General features: G+C 34.8%; 1 protein-coding gene across 4 annotated transcripts; it reads left to right on the forward strand.

The window, feature by feature from the left end:
* Positions 1–2,984: 2,984 nt before the first annotated feature.
* On the forward strand, positions 2,985–15,501 carry LOC117904609 (E3 ubiquitin-protein ligase RING1). 4 transcript variants are annotated; one of them, XR_004649606.1, is made up of 5 exons: positions 2,985–4,163; positions 10,585–10,821; positions 11,087–11,192; positions 11,767–11,847; positions 15,242–15,501. XR_004649606.1 is itself a non-coding variant. In XM_034817299.1 (2 exons), exon 1 carries the CDS (start codon positions 3,051–3,053, stop codon positions 4,152–4,154), a length of 1,104 nt encoding a protein of 367 aa, XP_034673190.1. In that variant the 5' UTR covers positions 2,986–3,050; the 3' UTR covers positions 4,155–4,163; positions 15,242–15,501. The 4 variants fall into 4 exon arrangements, 1 of the variants encoding a protein (XP_034673190.1); XR_004649605.1 differs by lacking the exon at positions 11,767–11,847; XR_004649607.1 differs by lacking the exons at positions 10,585–10,821; positions 11,767–11,847.
* Positions 15,502–22,174: the final 6,673 nt, after the last annotated feature.

Raw genomic sequence — 22,174 nt, forward strand, 5'->3', positions numbered from 1 at the left:
ATACCAAGTTCCATATCAGATGGAAGGATGATTTGACATTAACACATGGGTGAACTTTGAATATCCTATCCATGTAGAGGTAGTGGGCAGGACTCAAGAGATATATGCATGGCATGTTAGAATTTTTAACCAATATTATCGAGGCTCATTGAGTTGGTACCAATATTGTCTCCAACAGTAAGACAGGGTTCCTTTATCTATCAATCCCATTGAACCACATCGATCCTCATTTTGGTACTAAAGGGACATTGCGATGTAATGTGTACAAATTATTGATATTTAATGAAATGAAGTATTTTATGTGATTTCATAATGAGAACAATTACAAAACTAACATTTCTTATAGATCGACATGATATAATTACATCTAATATAGCAAATTATATAATATGTATATCAAATTCTTCAATAAAATAACTTTAAAATGTCCATTATACTTTTAATTATATTATTATGAGGTTTTTCTTGCATTTTCATGAGTTTTTAACAATTTTAAACCTACCAAATTTTTTTCCCAAAATATTCGCCGATATATTTTCGATATATCCGTAAAATCGAAGTACTGATATATTCGTAATTACCGATATTTTTATCCTTGTAGACGCTTAGTATTAAACATCTATTTTATCCTAGATCTTACACTATTATCACATGCAAGTAACAAATACTCCTTTTTTCAATTATTGATTCTTATTTACTTTGTTCTCATATTACTATTTCAAGAAATTGTTTGTATCAATCTATGATATTATCTCCTGACCAAGTAAAAAGAATAAATATTTGTTCGCTAGAATCCTTTAGGAATTTTATCGTCTTTGTTGAAAACAATATATCTTGTACAACTAATACTATTAGAAGTATTAAGGCTTGCTTAATAGATACTAATGAAGAAAATGCTCAAAAAATTGCTTTTGTAATCTAGAAATCTCTAAGATCCAACTACATATGAACAAAAATAACCAAGGAGAAACCTCTAATTCTAGTCTGTCCATGCTAGATTAGAGTTTCTTTGGACAGTTGCTTGTGATATTTAACCCTAAAATTTTTTAGTAAACTTCTAGATAGTTGAAATTTTTTTTGAGTACCACCCTCTTTGGTATTAGAGCATGGTACCAAGAAGAATACTTTTTGATCTATTCTTCCTAATACTGTTAGGAAGTTAGGAAGAATAGATCAATAAAATTAGAGCCCATTTGGCCAAGTTTTTTAAAATTATTATTTATTTTTTAACTTAAAAGTAGTTTTTAAAAACAAGTATAAAAAAATACAGTTCCATTGGGCCATATTTTCTTTTTGTTTTTAAAAAAATGATAAAAACAACTCTTATTCTTTAAAAATTGATATCTATTTCACTTTGTTTTTAATTTTTTTTTAGAGAATAATGGCCAAACAATGTTAAAAAAATTTTAAAAATAGTTTCCTGTCTTTAACAACAGTTTTTAAAACAAAAAAACTGTTTTTAAATCACATGATCAAATAGACTCGTAATTTTTATATTTGAATTTTGAAATTGCATTTTTTTCTTAAAAATTATTTTTAAAAATTGTTCGTAAAAATTATTTTATAAAAATAAAATAAAATTCTCAAACAAACGTTTAGACTTTTTCTTTCACATTTGGGTAAAAGCTTAGGGCCACTCAATTTAAAAAATGCAAATACTTTCAATATTGTCGTGGTTTTTCACATGAATAATGCTATAAATATGAATAAATATGTCAAAATTATTTCCAAAATAAGCATATAAAAAACCGATTATTGTTAATTTTGTAAATATTTTTCCTATGCCGTCGATATCTATAATTGATTTTGAAAGTCCAAATTATTTCTCCTTTTAAGTGGGTATTTGCTAAACCAACTTAATAACTTAAAGTTATTTAATATCTTAATTTAAGTCATTAAGTAAATTAAATATATTTAACAAAATAGTTTAATGATATGACTTAAAGTAAAAAACAATTAACTTATTCTTAAATTTACATCTTTATTTTATCGTTTTACTTCCATTTATCCTAATTACCTTCTTGATCTCCTTTGTTACTCCATAACCTTTACTATTATTTGACTTTTTTTTTTATCTCTAATTATAATTTATAAGAATAAATATAACAATTTGATGATGTAAAATAAATTTTAAATTAATTTTATCAAACAATAAGAATTAAATAATAAGTTTTGAATTAATAACTTAAATATAATTTAACTTAAAGTCAACTTAAGTTATTAAATAATAAATGTTAAGTTTTACTAAACATGTTTTGCTGTCTGAAATAGTTTAAATTTGATATAAAAAAAAAATTTGGTATGTGGTTGATTGTATTAAAAAACTAATTTTTTTAATTCTAAAAAATATCTATTTCCTACTACAAATAAATTATTTTAATAAATTTTATACTAACTTAAGTTTATGAATATTTTTATTTGTAAACAATATAATTTTCTATCTTTTATTTTTGAAATTAGAATTGAAATTTAGTTCATTTTAAAATCCCTCTTCAAAATTCAAAATTTTTTGGGAAAGCGAAAGTTTTTTTACTATTTTGTTTTAATTTAATTTTTTGTATTGTACATATAACGGCACTAACTTCATATACACTAACATTATGAAGAAATAAATTGAGGAAACTATTTTTTATATTTAAGTTTTAAAATAAAATTTTACTCTTGAAAATAATTAAAAATTATTTTAAAAACTGTTTATAAAGACAGTTTTTTGACAACTATTCTCAAGATGTTGCAAACAAACCCTTGCCATTTTAGTATTTTACATTATTTTTAATTTTCAAAAAGAGCAAAGAGAAACAGCTTTGGGGTTTGTTTGGACAAGCGTAGAGGGCAAGACGATGTTGGTTGGTACAGTAGGCCTAGGTAGTAGGTGTTTCCAAACAGAGAGTAAATACATGATGGTGGGGTCAGTTACTCTGGCCTTCTAATATGGCGCCACGTCAGCAGGCACGGATCATCTCTCTCTCATTTCTCAAACACGAGAAACGCTTCATAGTCTTCCTCCTGCCTCTCTCCATTGTCTGGCAATAAAATCTTCCTCCAAAACGATGTCGCTTAGTGGCTTCTCCGGCGGCAGCGGCGGCGGCGGCCCTGGTGGTGGCTCCGCCGCTCCTCAGTCCTACTTCTGCTACCAGTGCAACCTTACGGTCTCCATCACCCCTTCTCCCACCTCCGATCCTCTCTGCCCTCATTGCAACGATGGCTTTCTCGAGGAGGTTGAAAACCCTAATCCTAACCCTATCCCCGTCCCAATCCCCAATCCCTTCTTAGGTTTCTCCGATTTGCCCTCTCTATCCGCAGCCGGCGCCACAGCCACTGCCTTCCCTCCGCTTGTCTTCTCAACCGCTGCCGGAGGGAGCATCGATCTCCAGAACTCCGTCGATTTCCCCGGTCTGTTCGGGGAAGACCCCGATGCGTTCCACCCCTTTGCTTTCCTACAGAATTATCTGCAAACCCTAAGGGCAGGTGGCACGAACGTTCAATTTGTGATTGACGGTAACTCGCCGGAGGGTACGTTCCGGCTTTCGCCAAACCTCGGGGACTACTTCATTGGACCGGGGCTGGAGCAGCTGATCCAGCAGCTGGCGGAGAACGATCCGAACCGGTACGGTACGCCGCCGGCATCGAAATCAGCGATTGAGGGGCTTCCGACCATTCGGATTACGGTGGAATTGTTGGGAACGGATTCGTCGCAGTGTGCGGTGTGCAAGGACAGCTTTGAGCTCGATGAGGAGGCCAAGCAGATGCCTTGTAAGCACATTTACCATAACGATTGCATTCTACCTTGGTTGGAACTGCATAATTCGTGTCCGGTCTGTCGGTACGAGTTGCCCACCGATGATCCCGACTACGAGCACCGCACTCGGGGTGGCCAAGTCAATCAAACTGGCGGAAATGCTGCTGCGGTGGCTGCTGCTGGGGCTGCTTCGAACTCAGCTTCTGGTGCTGCTGGTGGGGCAGCAGTTTCTGGAGAGAATCCGAATCCTCAGACCCCTAGGACTGGAGAAAGGATGTATAGGATCTCATTTCCATGGCCGTTTCGGACATTTGGATCCCCTGCTGAGACTAGCAACAGCAACAATGATGGGGAATCGGGGAACAGGGCAAATCAGGGGTCTGGATCAGAAAACAGGCAAGGAGATCAGACTTGAGGAATATGGGTACTGTATTTGGAACTAAAGAACTGCCTTCTCGTTTTTGTTTTATTTTCTTTTAAATATTTTGTTATTACAAGTATGTTTGTTGTTGTTTGTGCACGTTATCCCTGTTGTTAGTTTGGCAATCATACATTTAACGTTTCTCCTGTTATTAGTTTTTGGAAATCATACATTATTTCTAGTTTCAATGATGGGCAACAACATTAAATCCATGGCACCTTGATGATGGTGTTGCAGTGGCACTGCAGCCACATTACATTGATGTTTGTGTAGCATCAGCATTGGAAGCACATTGCATTGATGTTTATTTTGCAGTGGCATTGCAAACACTTTGTGTATATGTTTGTGTTGTTTGTTGATTTATTCATATGATAAAGTATCTGCACATTTATCCCTGTTTCTAGGAGTCATACTTTATGTGATGGGTTGGGAGTGAAAGTAAAACTCAATATACATTACACAATCTTTGTGTGATATCATTCTATAGTTAATGGTTGTTTGTTTGACGAATTTTCTACGGTAGAATATCACCTGATGAAGATTCTTTTTCATTTGATTTACATGGAAAAATATTCCTAGTTGCTAGTGTTTGGGTAATATGGAAAGCAAGAAATGAGAAGCTTTTTGAGTTGTTGTAGTTGAATGTTTATCTTGTGGACCGTATGATTGTTAATTTGGTAGATCTTGCAGTTGAGTAAATTAAGAGGGATCGACAATGTGGAATTACATAAATCCTGGAATTCTTGTTTCTTCTTAAGGTTCTTTTATTTATATATGGGATCCTAAACATTTTTTTTCCCTTGATAGGGTATATGGGATCCTTATGGTTGACTCTTGAATCTTCTTTTATTCTATATCTTATACATTTTTCCTTAGCTATTAATGAATCTGGTTACATGCCATACGGAAAAAAGAATGGTTTGTGAGGTTAAGACCATATGCAATAAGGTGTAGTTAAGGCCATATGCTATTAGGTGTATATATAGCCGGTGCTATCCTGACCTCTATTGTAAAAGACTTAGCTTCTCAGTTAGGTGAACACAATCAAAGTGGACAGCTGTACATGATTTTATCACACACTGTATCTCTCAGCTGTGAAAGAGCTGAGCTTTTATCTCCTTCTATAGCCTAATCACTGCTTTACATGAATGTATATGACTTATATATGAGAAAAGGAAATAAATTTATGCACAGAAAAAATATCATGTATGGCTGGGGCTAAAGCTTCTGTTATTGTGGATTGTTTGAAGAGTTCCCAAGTTTGCACATAAACTTGACTGTTTTTCAGGTGAAATTTTTTGTTCTAAAAAGTATTTAGGATGCTAAGGATCCTTTTTATCCCACTTCAGTAGGGGGAGAGGGGGTTGGCACAATTGTCTCTCAATAGAGGTTCGATCATGATGTTTGTTCACAGATATTCATGTCTAACAAAATAAGTAATGGGGGACCCATCCACCAAACTTGGTAGCACCATGTGAGCATGGAATATTGGTTCAAATGGCATGTGTGGGTGCTAAAGCTCTCACAAGATATAGATATCATATGAAGATGAGTATATACTATTTGGGGATTAAAAGGTCCATGTGATTGTTGCTGCAACATGGAGCTATATTACAACTTCAGTTGCTCTTTAATTGTCTGTGAAATGAGTGTATCTGAAAAATTACAATACCCAGTTGGACATCGTGGAGCACCTTACCAACTTACCCATTGGAGTGGAGAAATTGTGGAGATCAAATAAATTTTCCTTGCAAAGGTGAAGACCAATATCTTTAATTCCTTAAAGATATTGTAAAATTTCTTTTTAAGTGGCATATGATGGATGATTAGAGCATGCACATGCTGTCAGACTAGATTATCGGAATAAGCAGACTAGATTATCAGAATAAGCATGGTCTGATTGAATGCATTTTAGATACATGAATATTGCTATGTTGCCAGTGGACTATGAAAGTGGATGTACCACATGAGTTCAAATGGTATAGTACCTGCATTTCTGGCTAGTGGAGTTTTTCCCTATTTTTTTTTTTTACCTCCTTTTTCTTGAGAGATTTGAGCTAATGGTGGTACTTTTTCAAGATAATTGCTGGCATATCAGCTGCTTTTAATGTCCAAGAGTAAGATTGAAATGTTCTTTCATTGTGAATGTGCAACATGTGCAACTCACATCAATGAATTCCTGAAAAATGTAATTGCTGCCTTTAGCCTATTGAATAGACATGAGCATGAATGTGAAAACGTTATAGATACATCATTATGGAAAATAAAAAAATGAGGACAAATTCAGCATGAGGACTGATTAATAAGTAAACATATACTTCTGCATATGAATGTAGGCCTTCCTAAAAGACAATTGTTTTTTTAGTTGTTTTTAGAAATTCTTTTTCTTGACAGTCGTATTATTTTCTATATTAAAATGAAACAATTGCATACCAAAATCATTGTTAGATTAAATAGGAGCTGCGGGGTTGGTCGCTTCCTTGAGTTTTTGTTTTTGTTTTTTATTTTTATGTTTTGCTTTTTATTTTTATATTTTATATTTTGGTTGAGGGTGCAGGGGGAAGTGGGTTAAACAGCTTCCTACTCAAACCATCAGTTGATTGACGCATGAATGCCTCCCCAGAGTTATGTGCATGCTCTGACATATACACAAAAACACCCACTCACACAAACAACTGGCCTGTATTAGAGCATGTACTGGCTGCTTTGCTACATGTTGTTCAAGGTCAAATGATTACCACTGGATCAAGTGAATCCTCTGAATGCTGGCCGGTAATGGAATCTGCTATGGCAACTTCACTGGATTATAGCAGGCTGTTGTGGATGGGACTTCATGTCTCTGGTTATCATCATTATCATCATGGGATTTGGCAAAGGTGTGATAGGATGTTTCCTGTCAAATACTATTTTGAGAAGAGATATCTGGGAACATATGTTTTTCCCCCTTCTAGTAAAACATGTCATGACAAATATATCTGCCCAAATGGATGGATGGAGGTATGCACGAACCGTTTCTGATATGTTAATATCCATAAAACACGTGGAAGGGAAGTTAAGAAAAAAATCGTCTTTTTGTGGTTACATGGGCAAAGATAGAAAGAACTGGAAACTGAATAAAAATGAGTAATCTGGGTGTTTATCAGCGATGAGACAACTTGAAGATATTTTGATTTTCAAGATGTTTTCTAAGGAAAGTAGTGGCAACCTAGATTTAAATTCACTTGTAACCTTATTGCCAACACTGAAGTTTTATGAGTCCAACAACATTTTTGGCTTATTTTCTGAACACCATCCCCCTCAAGGTTTTGGATGAGCTACTAGTTGAACGGTGGATGCTTATCCTGTTGGGATTGTATGGAGTCAGTAGCAATAGCTCAGTTTGTATCTGGAGGATAATTTTGCAGGGATTGGATTCTTTGATTTTGGGTAAAGGTCAGTGGAAATTATGGAATGGAGGTATGGGTCTTCTTGTCTTTGATCATCATCATTATTATCACAGGATTTAGCAAAGGTGTGATAGGATGTTTCCTGGTAAGTACTATTTTTGAGAAGAGAAATCTGCAAACATTAATTTTTTTCCTTTCTATTAAAACATGTCATGACAAATAGATCTGCCCAATGGATGGATTGAGGTATGCACAAGCTTTGTCAGATATGTTATATCCCATAAAACACATGGAAGGGAAGCTCAGAAAATTGTCCTTTTGTAGTTACATGGGCGAAGATAGAATGAACACCTGGAAACTAAATGAAAATGAATAATCGGCGTGTGTATTAATGGGGAGACAGTCATTTTATTTTCATTAAAAAAAATTTCTAAGAAAAATAGCTGCAGCCTAGATTCAGAATCACTTGCGACATTGCTGCCAATGCTGTGGAGAGTTCCAAGTCCAACATCATTTTTGTGTCTTAGTTTCAGAACACTATTCTGCCAAAGTTCTCGGATGTGCAACTAATTGAACAGTTGATGCTTATCCAGTTGGGTGTGTATGGAACCATTACCAATAGCTGAGTTTGTGGAAATTATGGAATGGTGGATCTTCTCTTATGGTGGAGACTGTTTTCCCTATTTTGGTGTCTAGCTTTCTCCTCTTTCTTGAAAACAGAGCTAAGGAGTTTGGACTGGAAGTGCCTCTTGTAGGTTTTCAACGGGGCAAGAGATTTCAGTCATTATTGGTGGCCTCTCTTGAGGGGCATGGAGTAGATGTTATTGGCTGTCTAAAGCCATTGACCATAATAGGATACGACAGTCTTAGGATCCTATTTCTGGAGAGAGGATAGCATTGAGCTAAAAAAAAGTAGGGAATTGAAAAAGCTGATGTCCATTATGAAGCATGAGGGGAGTAGTAATAGTAGGAAAAGTAGGTTACCAGAGGGGGAGAAGGAGAGGGGATTAACTGTTTTCCCATGGAGCTCAAAATTATTTCCTGGGACATACAGGGTTTTAATGGCAGAGGAAAGTGGTCAGTTGTGAAATCCCTCTCAAAGGACTGGTTGGTTAATGTAGCATGTTTGCATATTTGCCCTTGAAGCTTGGCTATGGTGGTAAGGGGTTGGGGTGGGATTGTGGAAGGTTCGATGTTCACATTCTTGAGGGAACAAAAAAGGAAAAGGGAAAAAACATACCTAACAAAAAAAGAAAAAAAAAAAAATAGTAGTATGTTGCATATTTCCACCTGAACTGATCCACTACATGGTCCTCACAGATTTTTGGACAAAGTTATTTTAGAAGTGGGAGGAAAAAGCTGGGTATCCTTATCTTTGGGTATCCAAGGGTGTTGCAGAAGTCTGAAGCACATGACTTCATTTTGGGTTCATTCGAGGTGTTTTTGGTCTACAGACAAAGTAGTTTTTTTGATATATGGTTTTTTTTTTTTTTTGTGGTCCACAGACAAGTAGTGAAAGGGAAGGTTCTTTGGTGGAAGTGCGGGGAGGGAATCCTTGATCTATTATGGCCAATCTCAATATGAGAGTATTCCCCTGAGAGAGACCAGTGGTGTCAGTCTCTAGTTGAATAAATTTTCAGACTGCATAGTGAACTTTGAGGGATTTTCTGTTGACTGGTAGTCTTTTATGTGGTCTGGTGGGCAGGATAATCATGCAATGTCATGGATTGATTGATTTCTTGTTTCCTGCGGGATTGATTATTCCTGTAGATAATCATCAGACTGCATAGTGAACTTTGAGGGATTTTCTGTTGACTGGTAGTCTTTTACGTGGTCTGGTGGGCAGAATAATCATGTGATGTCATGGATTGATTGGTTTCTTGTTTCCTGTATTGAGAGCATAACTTTGTTAATGTTTTTAAGAGCTTCCTTCCTAGACGATGTAGAGCACTTTCTTTGATTTGAGAGCATGTGGTTAAAGGAAAAGGGATTTGGTGATAGAGTGAAAAAGTGGCAAAGTTATATCTATAAGGGAAACCTTTTTCAGCCCTGTTCCATAGAGCTTTTTGAATGCAAACATGGTCCAAACTTCACAATGTGATTTATCTTCTCATTGGAAAAGCAGAGAAAATCCTACTTTTCCTCAAATGCAATGTGGGAAACACATCTTATTTAGTTAAAAGGTTAAAATATCAAAACAATACTTATTTCTAATAAAAGCATTCTTAAATAACAGACTTCAGACACAGAATTAATTACACAATAAAATTAAGTTGCTTCTGCTTTTACCTCTTCTACTGCTAAAAGCAGGAGTTAGAAACTATCTGAAACATGCCCTTCAAGTTGGAAAATAAAATAAAGGCTTTAAAAGAAGATTTGTGGAAGTGAATTAGAGAAATTTTTGGGCATGTTTGCCAATGAAGCCGAGGCGCTGGACAGAATTAGGGAGTGGGATTATAAGAGCTTTAGGAAATGCATTTTTGATTTGAGAGGGGGTAGTTGCTTTGTATACCCCCTGTATACTTTGTAACTTTCCATCTCTTTCTTAATACATTTTGCTTTACTTATTAAAAAAAAAAAAAAAAAATCTTTCTAAGGAAAGGGGGTCATTATGTAGAACCCCAAGGGAGAGGAGAGTTCATGGAGGAGGGTGGTGGCAAGCAAGTTCAGGTGGATGCAAGTGATTGGCATTCCAAGGAGGTGAGAGGTCCACATGGGAAGCTCATTATGTTGACAAAACAAGTTCAATTGATTTGTATGTGTTTAAGAGTGAAGTAGTTATGTAAGTTAACTGATATGGCACACCAACTTAAACCCAACCCAACTAAATACTTATTGAATGGTCAAGTCATTGATTGTTTAGTAAACAAATTATGTTGTTGAAGGATCTTTACATGATTATTTGTTTATTTAGTTATTTTTAGGATCAAAAAGGATCTTTGCATGATTATTAGGTGGGTTTTGTCTGGGTTGAGTAAGTTTAACCACTTTTACCTTGATGTGGCTTACATCCAACCTAACACAACTCATTACCCCAGGTAGAAGAGTCTGCTCAATGAGATGGTGGTCTGCAGGGATAGAAAGGACACTATTAGGTTCAGGCTGGATGGAACTGGGGGAGATTCACTGTCAAGTCCCTTGTTCAGGCAATATGTAGTAGGAAGAGTAGAAGCTTTCTAACTTCTATTCTTTTATGTGGTAGCAGCCCCCTCTGAGGCGAAGTAGTGCTTCCCTCATAGGATGGAGAAAAATCCTCACTATGATCAATTAATGAGGTGAGGTTTTCTTATGGCAAATTGACAAGTTTGTGTAAAAGGAATGAGGAGTCAGCCAACCACATTTTCATTCATTGCCCAGTGGCTAAAGAGCTTTGATCCTCACTGTTTTTAATCTTTGGTTTTTGTGGGTGCTTTCCATTCAGTTACGAAAATCAGTACTAGTTTGCATGGAAAGTTCATGGATAATACTGAGTAAATTTGGAGAGCGGCTCTGTTATTTTGTTTTGGTGGCTGTAGAGTGTGACAGTAGAAATCTTTGCAGGAGAAGAAAGATTGGTTTTGAAGCTGAAGGACATCTGAAAGATGTCTAGTATGAAGAAATGTAACAAAAAGCTATTGCACTATCCATATTTGATGAACATGACGAGGTAAGCCCACTAAGACCAGATTTGTACTACCAAGGTACATATTCTTAAGGTAACTGGTGTTCCCACTTATGTGCGCTTTGATTGGTTGACTGTGGGAGAAACCCTCCCATCTGAATCACTGATACATTTATGAAGCCATGACAAGAGCTGAGAGGCCACTGCAAGGAATTTTAAATTATGCAAATCTGACTATTGAGTTAGATGAAGTTGTTATGGCCAGTTTATATAAATGCATAGCAAAGGTGATAAAGACAACATTTCCATAGCAAGACAAGATTTTGTAAAGAGTTGACTCTGCAAAGGTGAGCTAAGCCTCTTTGGGATGGACATGGCTATTAAAAACAAAGACAGACTAAAGCACCAGGTTGACTATATTCTTGATTCCTTTGGGCACTTATTACTATTTCAAATGAATGGGTGAATAATTATTAATAGCTGGATGGTGGGCAGCATATGGATATTTAACTTGCATCATCTTTGTTCTTAACATACTTGGAGTGTCTTTGAATATGTAAGTAGCCCAAGGGGGAGAGTTAGCTTTGAATTCTAATTTTAGTTTTTTTTCGACTCACAGGTAATGGGTTATTTATGAATTCCTGCAAATTGGCAGCTAAAATAAACTTGAAGGATGGTACATGGTTATGTAAGAGATATGGTATTCACCAAGTGCAGCTCAGTCTTAATGTGATGATATAATATGCATAAGATATGTTTGTGTGTGATGATGATATTTAAACAAAGGAATAAAGAAATGTCTTATTTAAATAAAAGGATAACAAAGAAGAATGAGAGACCCTTTGGTGGATGGAAAACTCTAGGTAGACCCACTTAATATCAAACATACTCCAAAATCCAACAAGATCTTTAGAAGATTCAAGGAGAAGATCAGAAATGAATTCTGTCTCACAGTTCTGGGATGGAGCTCTATCAGTCCATGAAAGTCCTAGCATTTTCCTCAATCCTAGCAAGTGATGCACATTGCCAAGGACTCTTTACTCTTAATTTCCTGCCAAGTCCCTGAATGGAGAAGAATTAGGTCAAGCTTAAGCATGAGGGAACAAAAAGAAATGGCCACCTACCCTAATAAAGCCTCCTCAATAACAGTAGCTTGCACCCAATGGATACCGAACAAATCAAACAGCAACTGCCAAAGGACCCTGACCTTTGTACAATGGAAGAGGATGTGATTTATGAATTCTTCTTCTTTGCAAAGAAAACATCTATTGACCAAGAACCACCCTCTTTTCTAAAGGTGATCTATGAATCTTTCCCAAAGTAGCCTCCTAGGCAAAAAAGTTAACTTCAGAAGGCACCCACGACTTCCAAATTACACTCCTTGGAAAGGAAATCAAAACCCTGGTTCCAATAGAGCATATAAATGCTTAACAGAGAACTTATTATTGTTCAAGTTCATCCACACCATCTTGTCTTCCTTTGCACTATCAACCACCTTTCCTTGCAACCTTGAAAATAAATCTTCTACTTTGTCCACTTCCCAATCATTTAAAGGTCTTGAGAAACAAGGGTCCCAATGATCTTGCTTCCCTGTCTGAACCCATAGATCCGCCACTTTCTTATCATTTTCTGGTGATATATGACATATTCTATCATGTTAGATCTCATACGGTTGTGGTAGTGCATTATTGCAGTTCTGGTTTATTGAGAGTATTGAATGCTTATTAAACAATGGGTTGCATCTTTACTTGCCTTTCTTTCCTTCAATGACTTGTGTTGCATCCTTCCAAGAGACATTTGTTGAATATTGAATCTTGAATGCAATACTGTATATTGTGTTTGCACCTTTGCTGCCTTGCATCAGGAAGTCATACAACACTTTCATAAGTTTAGAAATCTCAAGAGCCATGCTTCTCTGGAAGAGCATATTGACTCATTTTTTCCGGTAAAGGCTTGTAACCCCTTAGATTTCGTTACCAAACCCTTAACATGCACTTTGTAGCCCAGGAACTGTTTCCACCTCCCAAAGAATTGCTCAAAGAGTTTTGTGATGTTATTGTGCAGATGTTATAATCATTATATTATTAATATAGCACCTTGGAAACTGGCATGAAGAATTGTGCTCATAAGCTGACTGCTTCCTTAAAGCCAAACATGCCACGACAATGTGGTCTTTATCTTGCAATCATTACATGATTAATAATATTGCATGTTCACATGAACAATTCTGGCCATGAAGAATTGCTCTATAACTTGGTCTTGGTGATGTTCTCTACAGATTTTTAGATTTTTGTGATCATTGCATTTTTAACTTGACATGTATAGTTGTTGGCAGTTCCAATGGGATGGCCTAGTGTATTGTTATTTTTTCATGTTGTTTAGTTTTTTTTTTGGAGGGAGGATTCCTCATCCTCCTTGTGTACTTCTTTTTCTATCAATATATTCTTGCGTGGTTTCTTATCAAAAAAATGTATAGTTGTTGGCAGTTGAGGTTCTATAGGGTTTGCAGAGTAAATTCTATATTTTTTGCTTGCGTTAATTGGAGTTTTCTCAATTTTTGTTTGGTATGAGTCTCTTTTTCCCCTATTGTTCTTACATTATAGTTGGTTTTCTTCCCCTCTTCTCTCTTTCCTTGTATGGTGCTTATTATATGTAGCTCAGTAGAGGTTACTCAGACATGTATAGATAGTAGCTGATTGAGGACAAACTTTATGGTAGTGTTATTAGAAATTAATACATAAAATATGCCAAGAGATTGGTTATGGAAAGTATTTTCATACTTGGACACTAGCAGAAGATTTAGGGAATAAGAAAGGTGTTGAATCTTGTCTATCAGCTTGGAGATAGCATATATGTGGCTTGTAGACTGTGTTTTGATTGTAGAATTAGTTGATATATTAATATGAGCAGTAATTATCATGGAGAATAGTTGGGGTAGAATTAGTTGATACATTAAGGATCAATATTCAGCCTTTCTTTTCGCATAGGTTGTAGAGGTGCTTATTTGGCATATCCCAAGGGGCATCCAACTGTGTATCTCTTCAGTTCACTCTTTATTCCTTCTAGAAGAATCTTGAATAGAAGTTAATTCCAAGCTAGAACCAGGGAGTGTTACAATTAAAATATGAAGGGTTTGGGTTAAGCTGGATTAAGACCATATGGGGCATCATTTTTAGTTGAATTAGAGAGAGCTAGAAGATGTCCAAAAACAATTATTTTTTGCTTTCTTGGCTTGATTATCATAAGAGAGCAGAGAATGCAGAAGGCACACCCTTGGAATTAGAGCAAGATTGAGGAAGCAGGGGAATTGTGATTATCTGATATATGTAAACTAGGAAAAAAATTTGTATGATGATTAGAATTCTAGCTAGGCTTAATGGTAAAGAATTCTAAGCAATTGAACACACAATATACTAAAAAATGAGTGTAGGGGAAATGAGGACGTAAGGAGAAAGAAACTGCAAGAAAAGTAAGATTGAAGTTATTAGTGATGAGAGGTGGTGGTGACATGGAGGAAAATGAACCAAACTTGGTTAACTTGATTCAGCCATGTGCAATGTGAACCAATAGATACATAGGCACCATGAAGACAAAGATGAAGGCCAATGAGACCTGGATTAGAGTGGGAAAGACATGATTGCCAACAGTTTGGCGAAGATATTGTAGGGTATTATGATTGCTCACTCAATGCATCTGTCATTTCATCTCATGGGCAACATTGTTTTAATGTGTTTCTTGTAATGTTTGGACTTATTGAGATAGATGATTCAGTATTATGGTTCTGATGTTATCTCTGTGGGGATGTGTGCATGTCATGTTGAATCATTGATTTGCAAAATGCTCGACTCCACTCAAAGTAATCCCATATGTGAAATTCTTTCAAATAATAAAAAAGAGAATGAAATGTGGGGATCTGCAATCACATGCTCTAACTTAACTGTCCTTTAATGTGGTATCTCGATCATGTAACGTGTTGTGTCTGCATGTTTGCCTTTGAATGATATTTAATCGATGTCTATACAGCTTGCCAACTGCTTCAAACAATTATTGATGTGTTGTTCCTAAAGGGTTTCTCTTTTGTCCTTGTTTGGCAGGTAAGAGAAAGGGGTTCAAATCTGTAACCATTGTTGAACATAGAAACAATCTTCTTCTTATACATCGAAGACTAGTGACAGATGTTTTTTTCATTTTATGTTTGGGCATAATAATAATGGGTAAATGTCTTTTATTTTCATTTTCAGATTTCTTCATCATATCACCATTTCAGGATGAATTATTTAGCTGCATACCATATAATTTTGTCTGGGAACCATTTTATATTTTTCTTTCAAGAGTCTCACACTTTTGTGCAGTTTCCTGTGATGGTTTAGCTCTCTTTTAAGTATTTCATTGTTGGTCCTTCCCTGAGAGGGCAGTGTAAATATTTCCTTGCTCAATTTGCTTAACCTGTATGCTTCTTTTACAGTCTTAATAGCATGTGATGTTAGTTTTTATTCTGAGAAAAACAAACCGGGCGACCGGGCGAAGTCGCCCAGTTTGTATAGCATAACTCTTTTGTGTTTCCCATACCTCTTCCAACTTTAGAATTTAACATGGGTTGGAGATTCATCATGTCCGTTAAAAAATCAGTTGGTTTAGGCCTTTGGATTATCACTGATATCAGATAAAACTAATGCCTGGCATGTTTGTTATGGCAGCATTGTCATCCAATTCCTTCGGATGAGGTCTCTTTTTACATTTAGTGGCGTTTGTAATTTACGATAGTTTTATAAACTACACTTGCTTTTATGGTATCGATTAGTTCCTCGAGTCGGTGATTGTCGAGGATGATAGGAGATCCATTTTGGTGATACGGCTTTCTATTCCTAACGAATATTTGGACTTATTGTTAGCCTAATTACAATCTAATATCTTTTCCTATGTTTGGTTGTTGGAAAACCTTAGGCTATGCTTTGTTTCGGAAAGTACTAAGAAAGAAGAAAAAAAATTGATTTTTATGTCTAGTTTTATTATGAAAAATGCAAAAGAAGGTTAAATATGATTAAAATTGTTAAACTTTTTGGATATTTTTAAATTATTTAATCTAAATATGTGAAAAATGTATGAATTAGTATATGAAAGTAATTTATTCATTTTAAATCTATTTTTTTTATTCACTTCTTCTTTATTTCTATTTTTCCTTTCTATTTTCTTTTATTAATATTTTCTCAATTTTTTTTTTTGAGAACCAAATGTAACTTTAACGGGGGAAAAGATGTTGGAAAGAAAATAATTTTTATACATTCGAGTGTTAAAGAGAGATGCAACGAAAAAACACAATGTACTAAGGAATCAAAATAGAAAATAGTTTGTAAAAATTGCTTTTCAAAATAGAAAACAGTTTGTAAAATTTTATAATCCTATTTGGTTATTATTCTTTATTTTTAAATAAAGTGAAATAAAGAATAACTTTTAAAGAACAAGTAAAAGTCATTTTTTATTTGTTTTTTAAAATAATAGAAAAAAAAAAAACATATTTTATTTCTCTTATACATAGAATTTTTTTTGGTTAGGTAAATTAATTCTAAATTAAACAAGATTTAATGTGTTGAATTTGTTAACAAACCTACTAATTTTAAAAAATAATTTAAAATTTAAATAGTAAACTCATTAATATCATAAATTTTTGAATAAAAATTGATTGAAAACAATTATATTGTTTCTCTTTTACATAAAATTATTATTTCCTGATTTTTTTCACTAAAAAAGTAAATTCTAAATTAAATAAGGCTTAATGTGTTGGATTTATTAACAAATCTAATAAATTTTAAAAATAATTTAAAACTCAATTAATAAACTTATTAAGATCATAAATTTATGGAAAAAAAATGGTTTATAATGACTATATTATTTATTTTCTATACATAATTATACTTCCATAAATTTTTTCCACTAGAAAAATGAACTTCAAATCAAGTGACACTTTTTATTAAATTTATTAATGAATTTAATAATTTGTAAAAATAATTTGAAACTCAAAAATAAATTTAATCATTGAAAAAAAAAATAAGAGAGGAAAATTGATCCAATTAATTATAGATCAAATCAAAATATTGGAGAATATTATATTAAAAATTAAGTACTAAATGTGTGCATATGTAACTGTGGACCCTGCATTTTTGCGTGATGCATACCCATTCGATGGTGTGACTCATTTTTTTTATTTATTTGGTAAAAAAATGATTTTTAGAAAAGAGACTTGGAGTCGCCACTTATTTTTGTTTTATTTTTTTTAAGAAAAAACAAAATAAGAAAGAAAACCCGAAGTGTAACTCCTTATTAGGAAAAGACAGTTTGTGGAAAACGAAAATCGGATCCGGAGGTTAGGTTACCTATTGGGAAGATACGGTGGTGAGTTGTAACACCCCTCTAAGTCCCTAAAAACGGGTCTAAATAAGGTGAAACAAGTGCGAAAATTAATAAGGAAATCAATGGATACCAATGAAATGATCAAATAATAAAATGACTCATGCATAAGAATAAGCAAAATGGGAATGAGATCATACCTTAGCAGTAAGTAATAGTACACTATCATGGAAACAAGGTTAGTTCAAGTATAAAATTATCACATACATATCAAAGAGTAAGACAAAAATCAAACAATATTCATTAAGCATAACGGTTGACAATCAAAAGAGAAAACTTATATGTAGGATCCCCACCAAAGCCCAAATTACTTTTGCATAGATTGGTTCAATGAGTTCCATTATTTGGAACCATGAAGTTGGTTCATGTTTATTAAAAAAAAATAAGAAGAACGAAAAATTATTTTAAAATCAAAGAAAATTTGTAAAAGTGCTTTGCCTAGAAGAAAACAACAATAAGTTTATTAAAAATGAGATTTTTGGTTACCCTAATCCTTAAGGAGGGAAGGAAAATTGAGGACTTAAAATTATTTGAGAATCGGAGTGAAATTAAAATTATTTGAAAAACTGAAATTTAAAACTTGGAGTTTTGAAAATTGGAATTTTGAAAAATTATTTGAAAACGGGAGTTTTGAAAATTAAATTTGGAAATTGGAATTTATAAAAAAAAATTTGAGAATGGAATTTTTAAAAATTAAATTGAAAAATTATTTGAAAATGGAAGTTTTGAGAATTAAATTTGAAAATTGGAATTTTGAAAGATTATTTAAAAATGGAAGTTTTGAAAATTGGAATTTTGAAGAATTATTTGAGAATGAGATTTCTTAAAAATTAAATTTGAAAATGGAAGTTTTGAAAATTGAAATTTAGGAAAATTATTTGAAAATGGAAGTTTTGACAATTAAATTTGAGAATTGGAATTTTGGAAAATTGGAATTTTGAAAAATCATTTGAAAATGGAATTTTTGAAAATCAAATTTGAAAATTGGAATTTTGGAAAATTATTTAAAAATGGAAGTTTTAAAAATTAAATTTGAAAATTGGAATTAAAAAAAAATTATTCAAAAATTGGAGTTTCGAAAATTATTTGAAAATTGAAGTTTGGAAAATTATTTGAAAATTGAAGTTTTTGAAAACTATTTGAGAATTGAATTTGGAAATTGGAATTTTGAAAATTGGAATTTTGAAAAAAAAATTATTTGAAAATAGAATTTTTTTTTTTAAATTGGAATTTTTTAAAAAAATTATTAAAAAATTGGAGTTTAGAAAATTATTTGAAAATTGAAGTTTGGAAAATTATTTGAAAATTGAAGTTTTTGAAAACTATTTGAGAATTGAAGTTTTGAGAATTAAATTTGGAAATTAGAATTTTGAAAATTATTTAAAAATTGAAGTTTTGAAAATTAGAATTTTGAAAAAAAAAAAAAATTGAAAATGAGATTTTTGTTAAAAAAAAAAAAAATTAAATTTTAACACCAAAGGATGAAGAATTAAGAGAATGACACTTGGCCTTTAGGTGCATGTCAAAGGTGCCATCCATCATCAGAGAGTTAGTAAGCCTCTCCACTATTGGACATTGAGCTTTCCGGAACCGCTTGACAGAATACCTCCCAGCTGTGTGAAGGACATAGGTGGCATGCTTGGTTGGATTCACCGCAATGTAGTCTTCTAGAGAGATGTTAGAAATCTGCACTTCATCAAAGCTCCAGTGATTGAAGAGCTTCACAGTTGTCTCCTGAAGATTGGTAATTCCACTAGCAGCATCAATGATCTCAACTGCCATTCTTATCAGACCCGGAGTTCTGAAGATACACCTTTCAAGCAAAAATGTGCTTGGCTTCCTCATCTTCTTCCTTTCTTCTTTGTATTGCTTGCTACCCCAAGGCACCTTCTCTACCTAGCCCATCCTTGGTTTCTTCTCCAGAATCTCTACCCAGTACCTATGGACCGCCCCTCCCTTGCTCTGTTTTTCTAGTCTCTAGCCATTTCTTAAGCTCACCAGTACTCTTGACCTTTTTCTTTGCTTCCAGTCCCCTATTTTTATTTTTCTTCTAGTCCCATTCTCCATTCGTTCCACTGATTAACCACACTAAGCACAACATTTACATATCTCACTGATTGATCCAGATTCATAAATACCTTTGGTTCAAAGGTGTTTTCTCATAAAAGGAACTTCATGGGTGGGAGTCAAGAACAAGGTCGCGGATTGGGACTCCATGTGTAGAGTAGAAAAGAAACAAAGACACGTTGTGGAATGAAGCTTAATAGAATGGGAAATAAACAATGAACTCAAAGTTTAGCAAGTATGAAGAAACCCATTTCACTATTTATCCGTGGTTTTAAAGATCAGTGGCATGAACTAAGAAACTTTGAGTAAATGCTAAAAGAAGAATCTCAATAAAATCTAGAACAGAGCAATATACAAGATAGTCTTCACATGAAATCAAAGGATATGAAAGAAGAATAAAACAGTATCAAAACCACAAAATAGCCTAGAATCATCAAAACATGCATGTGACCTTAGTCATCCACACCTAAGTAGGTCAATGACATTGAGAGATCAACAGGAAATATAAGAGAACAATAAGAATCTGAATGAGTCAGAAATCCATAACATTCATACTTGGAAAAGCTCATTTCCAACCTGATCATCCGAGCTTCTAGCTCTCTTCTTCCATTTTGCTCTCTTCCTCTATGCTTCCCTTTCTAAAAAAAAAACTCCCACTATTTTCCTTCTAGATCACCCCCTTCCAAAAAAAAAAACCCCTTCCCTATATCTTGTCCCTTCTTAGGATATCTGCAGACTCACCACTCTGTTTTTTAGCTCCCCCTCCAAGCCTTCACCCACTCTCAATTCTCTTTGTTAAGGGATGTCTCTTTCCTAACCACCACCATGGTAAGGTGGTTATGTCCTCACCACACATCCCAACAGCTTGCTCTTATGGAAGTCGTCTCCCCTCCTCCACTCCAACAACTTGTTGCCAGCTCCTCCCGAGCGCTCTTCAAAGTGCATCACGTGCTTTCCAAAAAAAAAACTTTACCATTTTGGAAAAAACCCATGGGAGCAAAATAAAAGTTTTCTAAATAAGGGTCTACAAATATGCCCCTCTTCAATAGAGCTTACAAGTGCAAAGAATGTGAACGTCAAAATGAAATGAGAGTGTGAATAATGAGCGTAACGAAGTGAACTCTACCAAAGAAAAAGAAAGACCCCTAAAGGTACACAAGTAGAACACAAACTTGCCCAAACCAACAAAGGAATGAAAGGGGCTCTAAAATCCTAATAGAGAGGTAGCTCTCAAAGTGCCTCTAAAGTCGTGCTATGGATCCAAAATCCGTCTAAGATGTCTCCAAAAGTGACTCAAAAATCAATGTCAAAGTTGAGTAGCATTTGAACCACTTAGGAGCATAGGGACGAGCACAATGGGAAAAAAACCATACATACACCATATGAGGACACAGGGTGTAGGGTGTCTAACAATATAATCAAGACATATGCTACGAGCTCAAAGAGCTATATCACAAACAATGGAGGAGGACAAATCCCAGAAAATCACAACTTTAAACGCCTGAAATGTGGCTCTGAACAACAAGACTGAGACAAACGATTTTGAACAACTAAACTATGACGATGAATGCTTGAAAATCTGGCTCTGAATGCCTATGAAAGAAAGTGGTGGCTCTGAACGCCTATGAGCCTGAGCGCCTATAAAAGGAAATGTTGGCTCTAAACGCCTATGGGAGGAATGGGTTCGAAAGCTTATGGCTTTGAATGCCTATGAGAGGAATGGCTCTAAAGCCCTATGGTTCTAAATGCCTATGAAGGAAATGACTTTGAACGTCTTTGAAAACGATGGCTCCAAATGCCTATCTAAGATGGTGGCTTTGAATGCCTATGACTCTAAAGGCCTATGAAAATGGTGGCTTTGAATGCCTAAAACTATAGAAGTGGCTTTGGATCCCTATGAAAGTGATGACTCTGAATACCAATGTGAGAGTGGTGGTGGCTTTGAACGCCTATGAAGAAAAATTGTGGCTCTAGATGCCTAAGCTGGAGAAATGGCTCTGAATGCCTTAGTGAGAGAAGTGGATTTGAATGCCTAAACTGAACAAGGTGGCTCTGAACGCCTATGAAGGAAATAATGGCTCTGAAGACCCATGAAAATGGTGGCTTTGAACACCTAATACTGCGACTCTGAATGCCTAAAACTGTGGAGATGGCTCTGAACGCTTAAATTGAAATAAATGTCTATGACGCCTAAGCGGGAAGAGATGGCTTTGAATGCCTAAAACTGCAAGGTGGTTCTGAAAGCCTATGAAGGAAAACGGTGGCTCTGAACACCAAAATTGAAGAAATGGGTCTGAACGCCTAAGTGAGGAAGGTGGCTCTGAACGCTTAACTGAAGAAGGTGGCTCTAAACGTCTAAGCTAGAAGAGATGGCTCTGAATGCCTAAAACTGCGACTCTGAATACCTATGAGAGAAAGTGGTGGCTCTGAACGCCTAAACTGATAGAGGTGGCTCTGAATGCCTAAGTGAGAGAAGAGGCTTTGAATGCCTAATTGAGGAAGGTGGCTCTGAATGCCTAAGTGAGAGAAGAGGCTTTGAATGCCTAATTGAGGAA

Source organism: Vitis riparia, chromosome 17 (genome assembly GCF_004353265.1).
Source record: "Vitis riparia cultivar Riparia Gloire de Montpellier isolate 1030 chromosome 17, EGFV_Vit.rip_1.0, whole genome shotgun sequence".
Taxonomy (NCBI): Eukaryota; Viridiplantae; Streptophyta; class Magnoliopsida; order Vitales; family Vitaceae; genus Vitis; species Vitis riparia.

Coding starts and splice junctions, on each gene's coding strand:
- LOC117904609 (XM_034817299.1), top strand. CDS start 3,051: ATGTCGCTTAGTGGCTTCTCCGGCGGCAGCGGCGGCGGCGGCCCTGGT.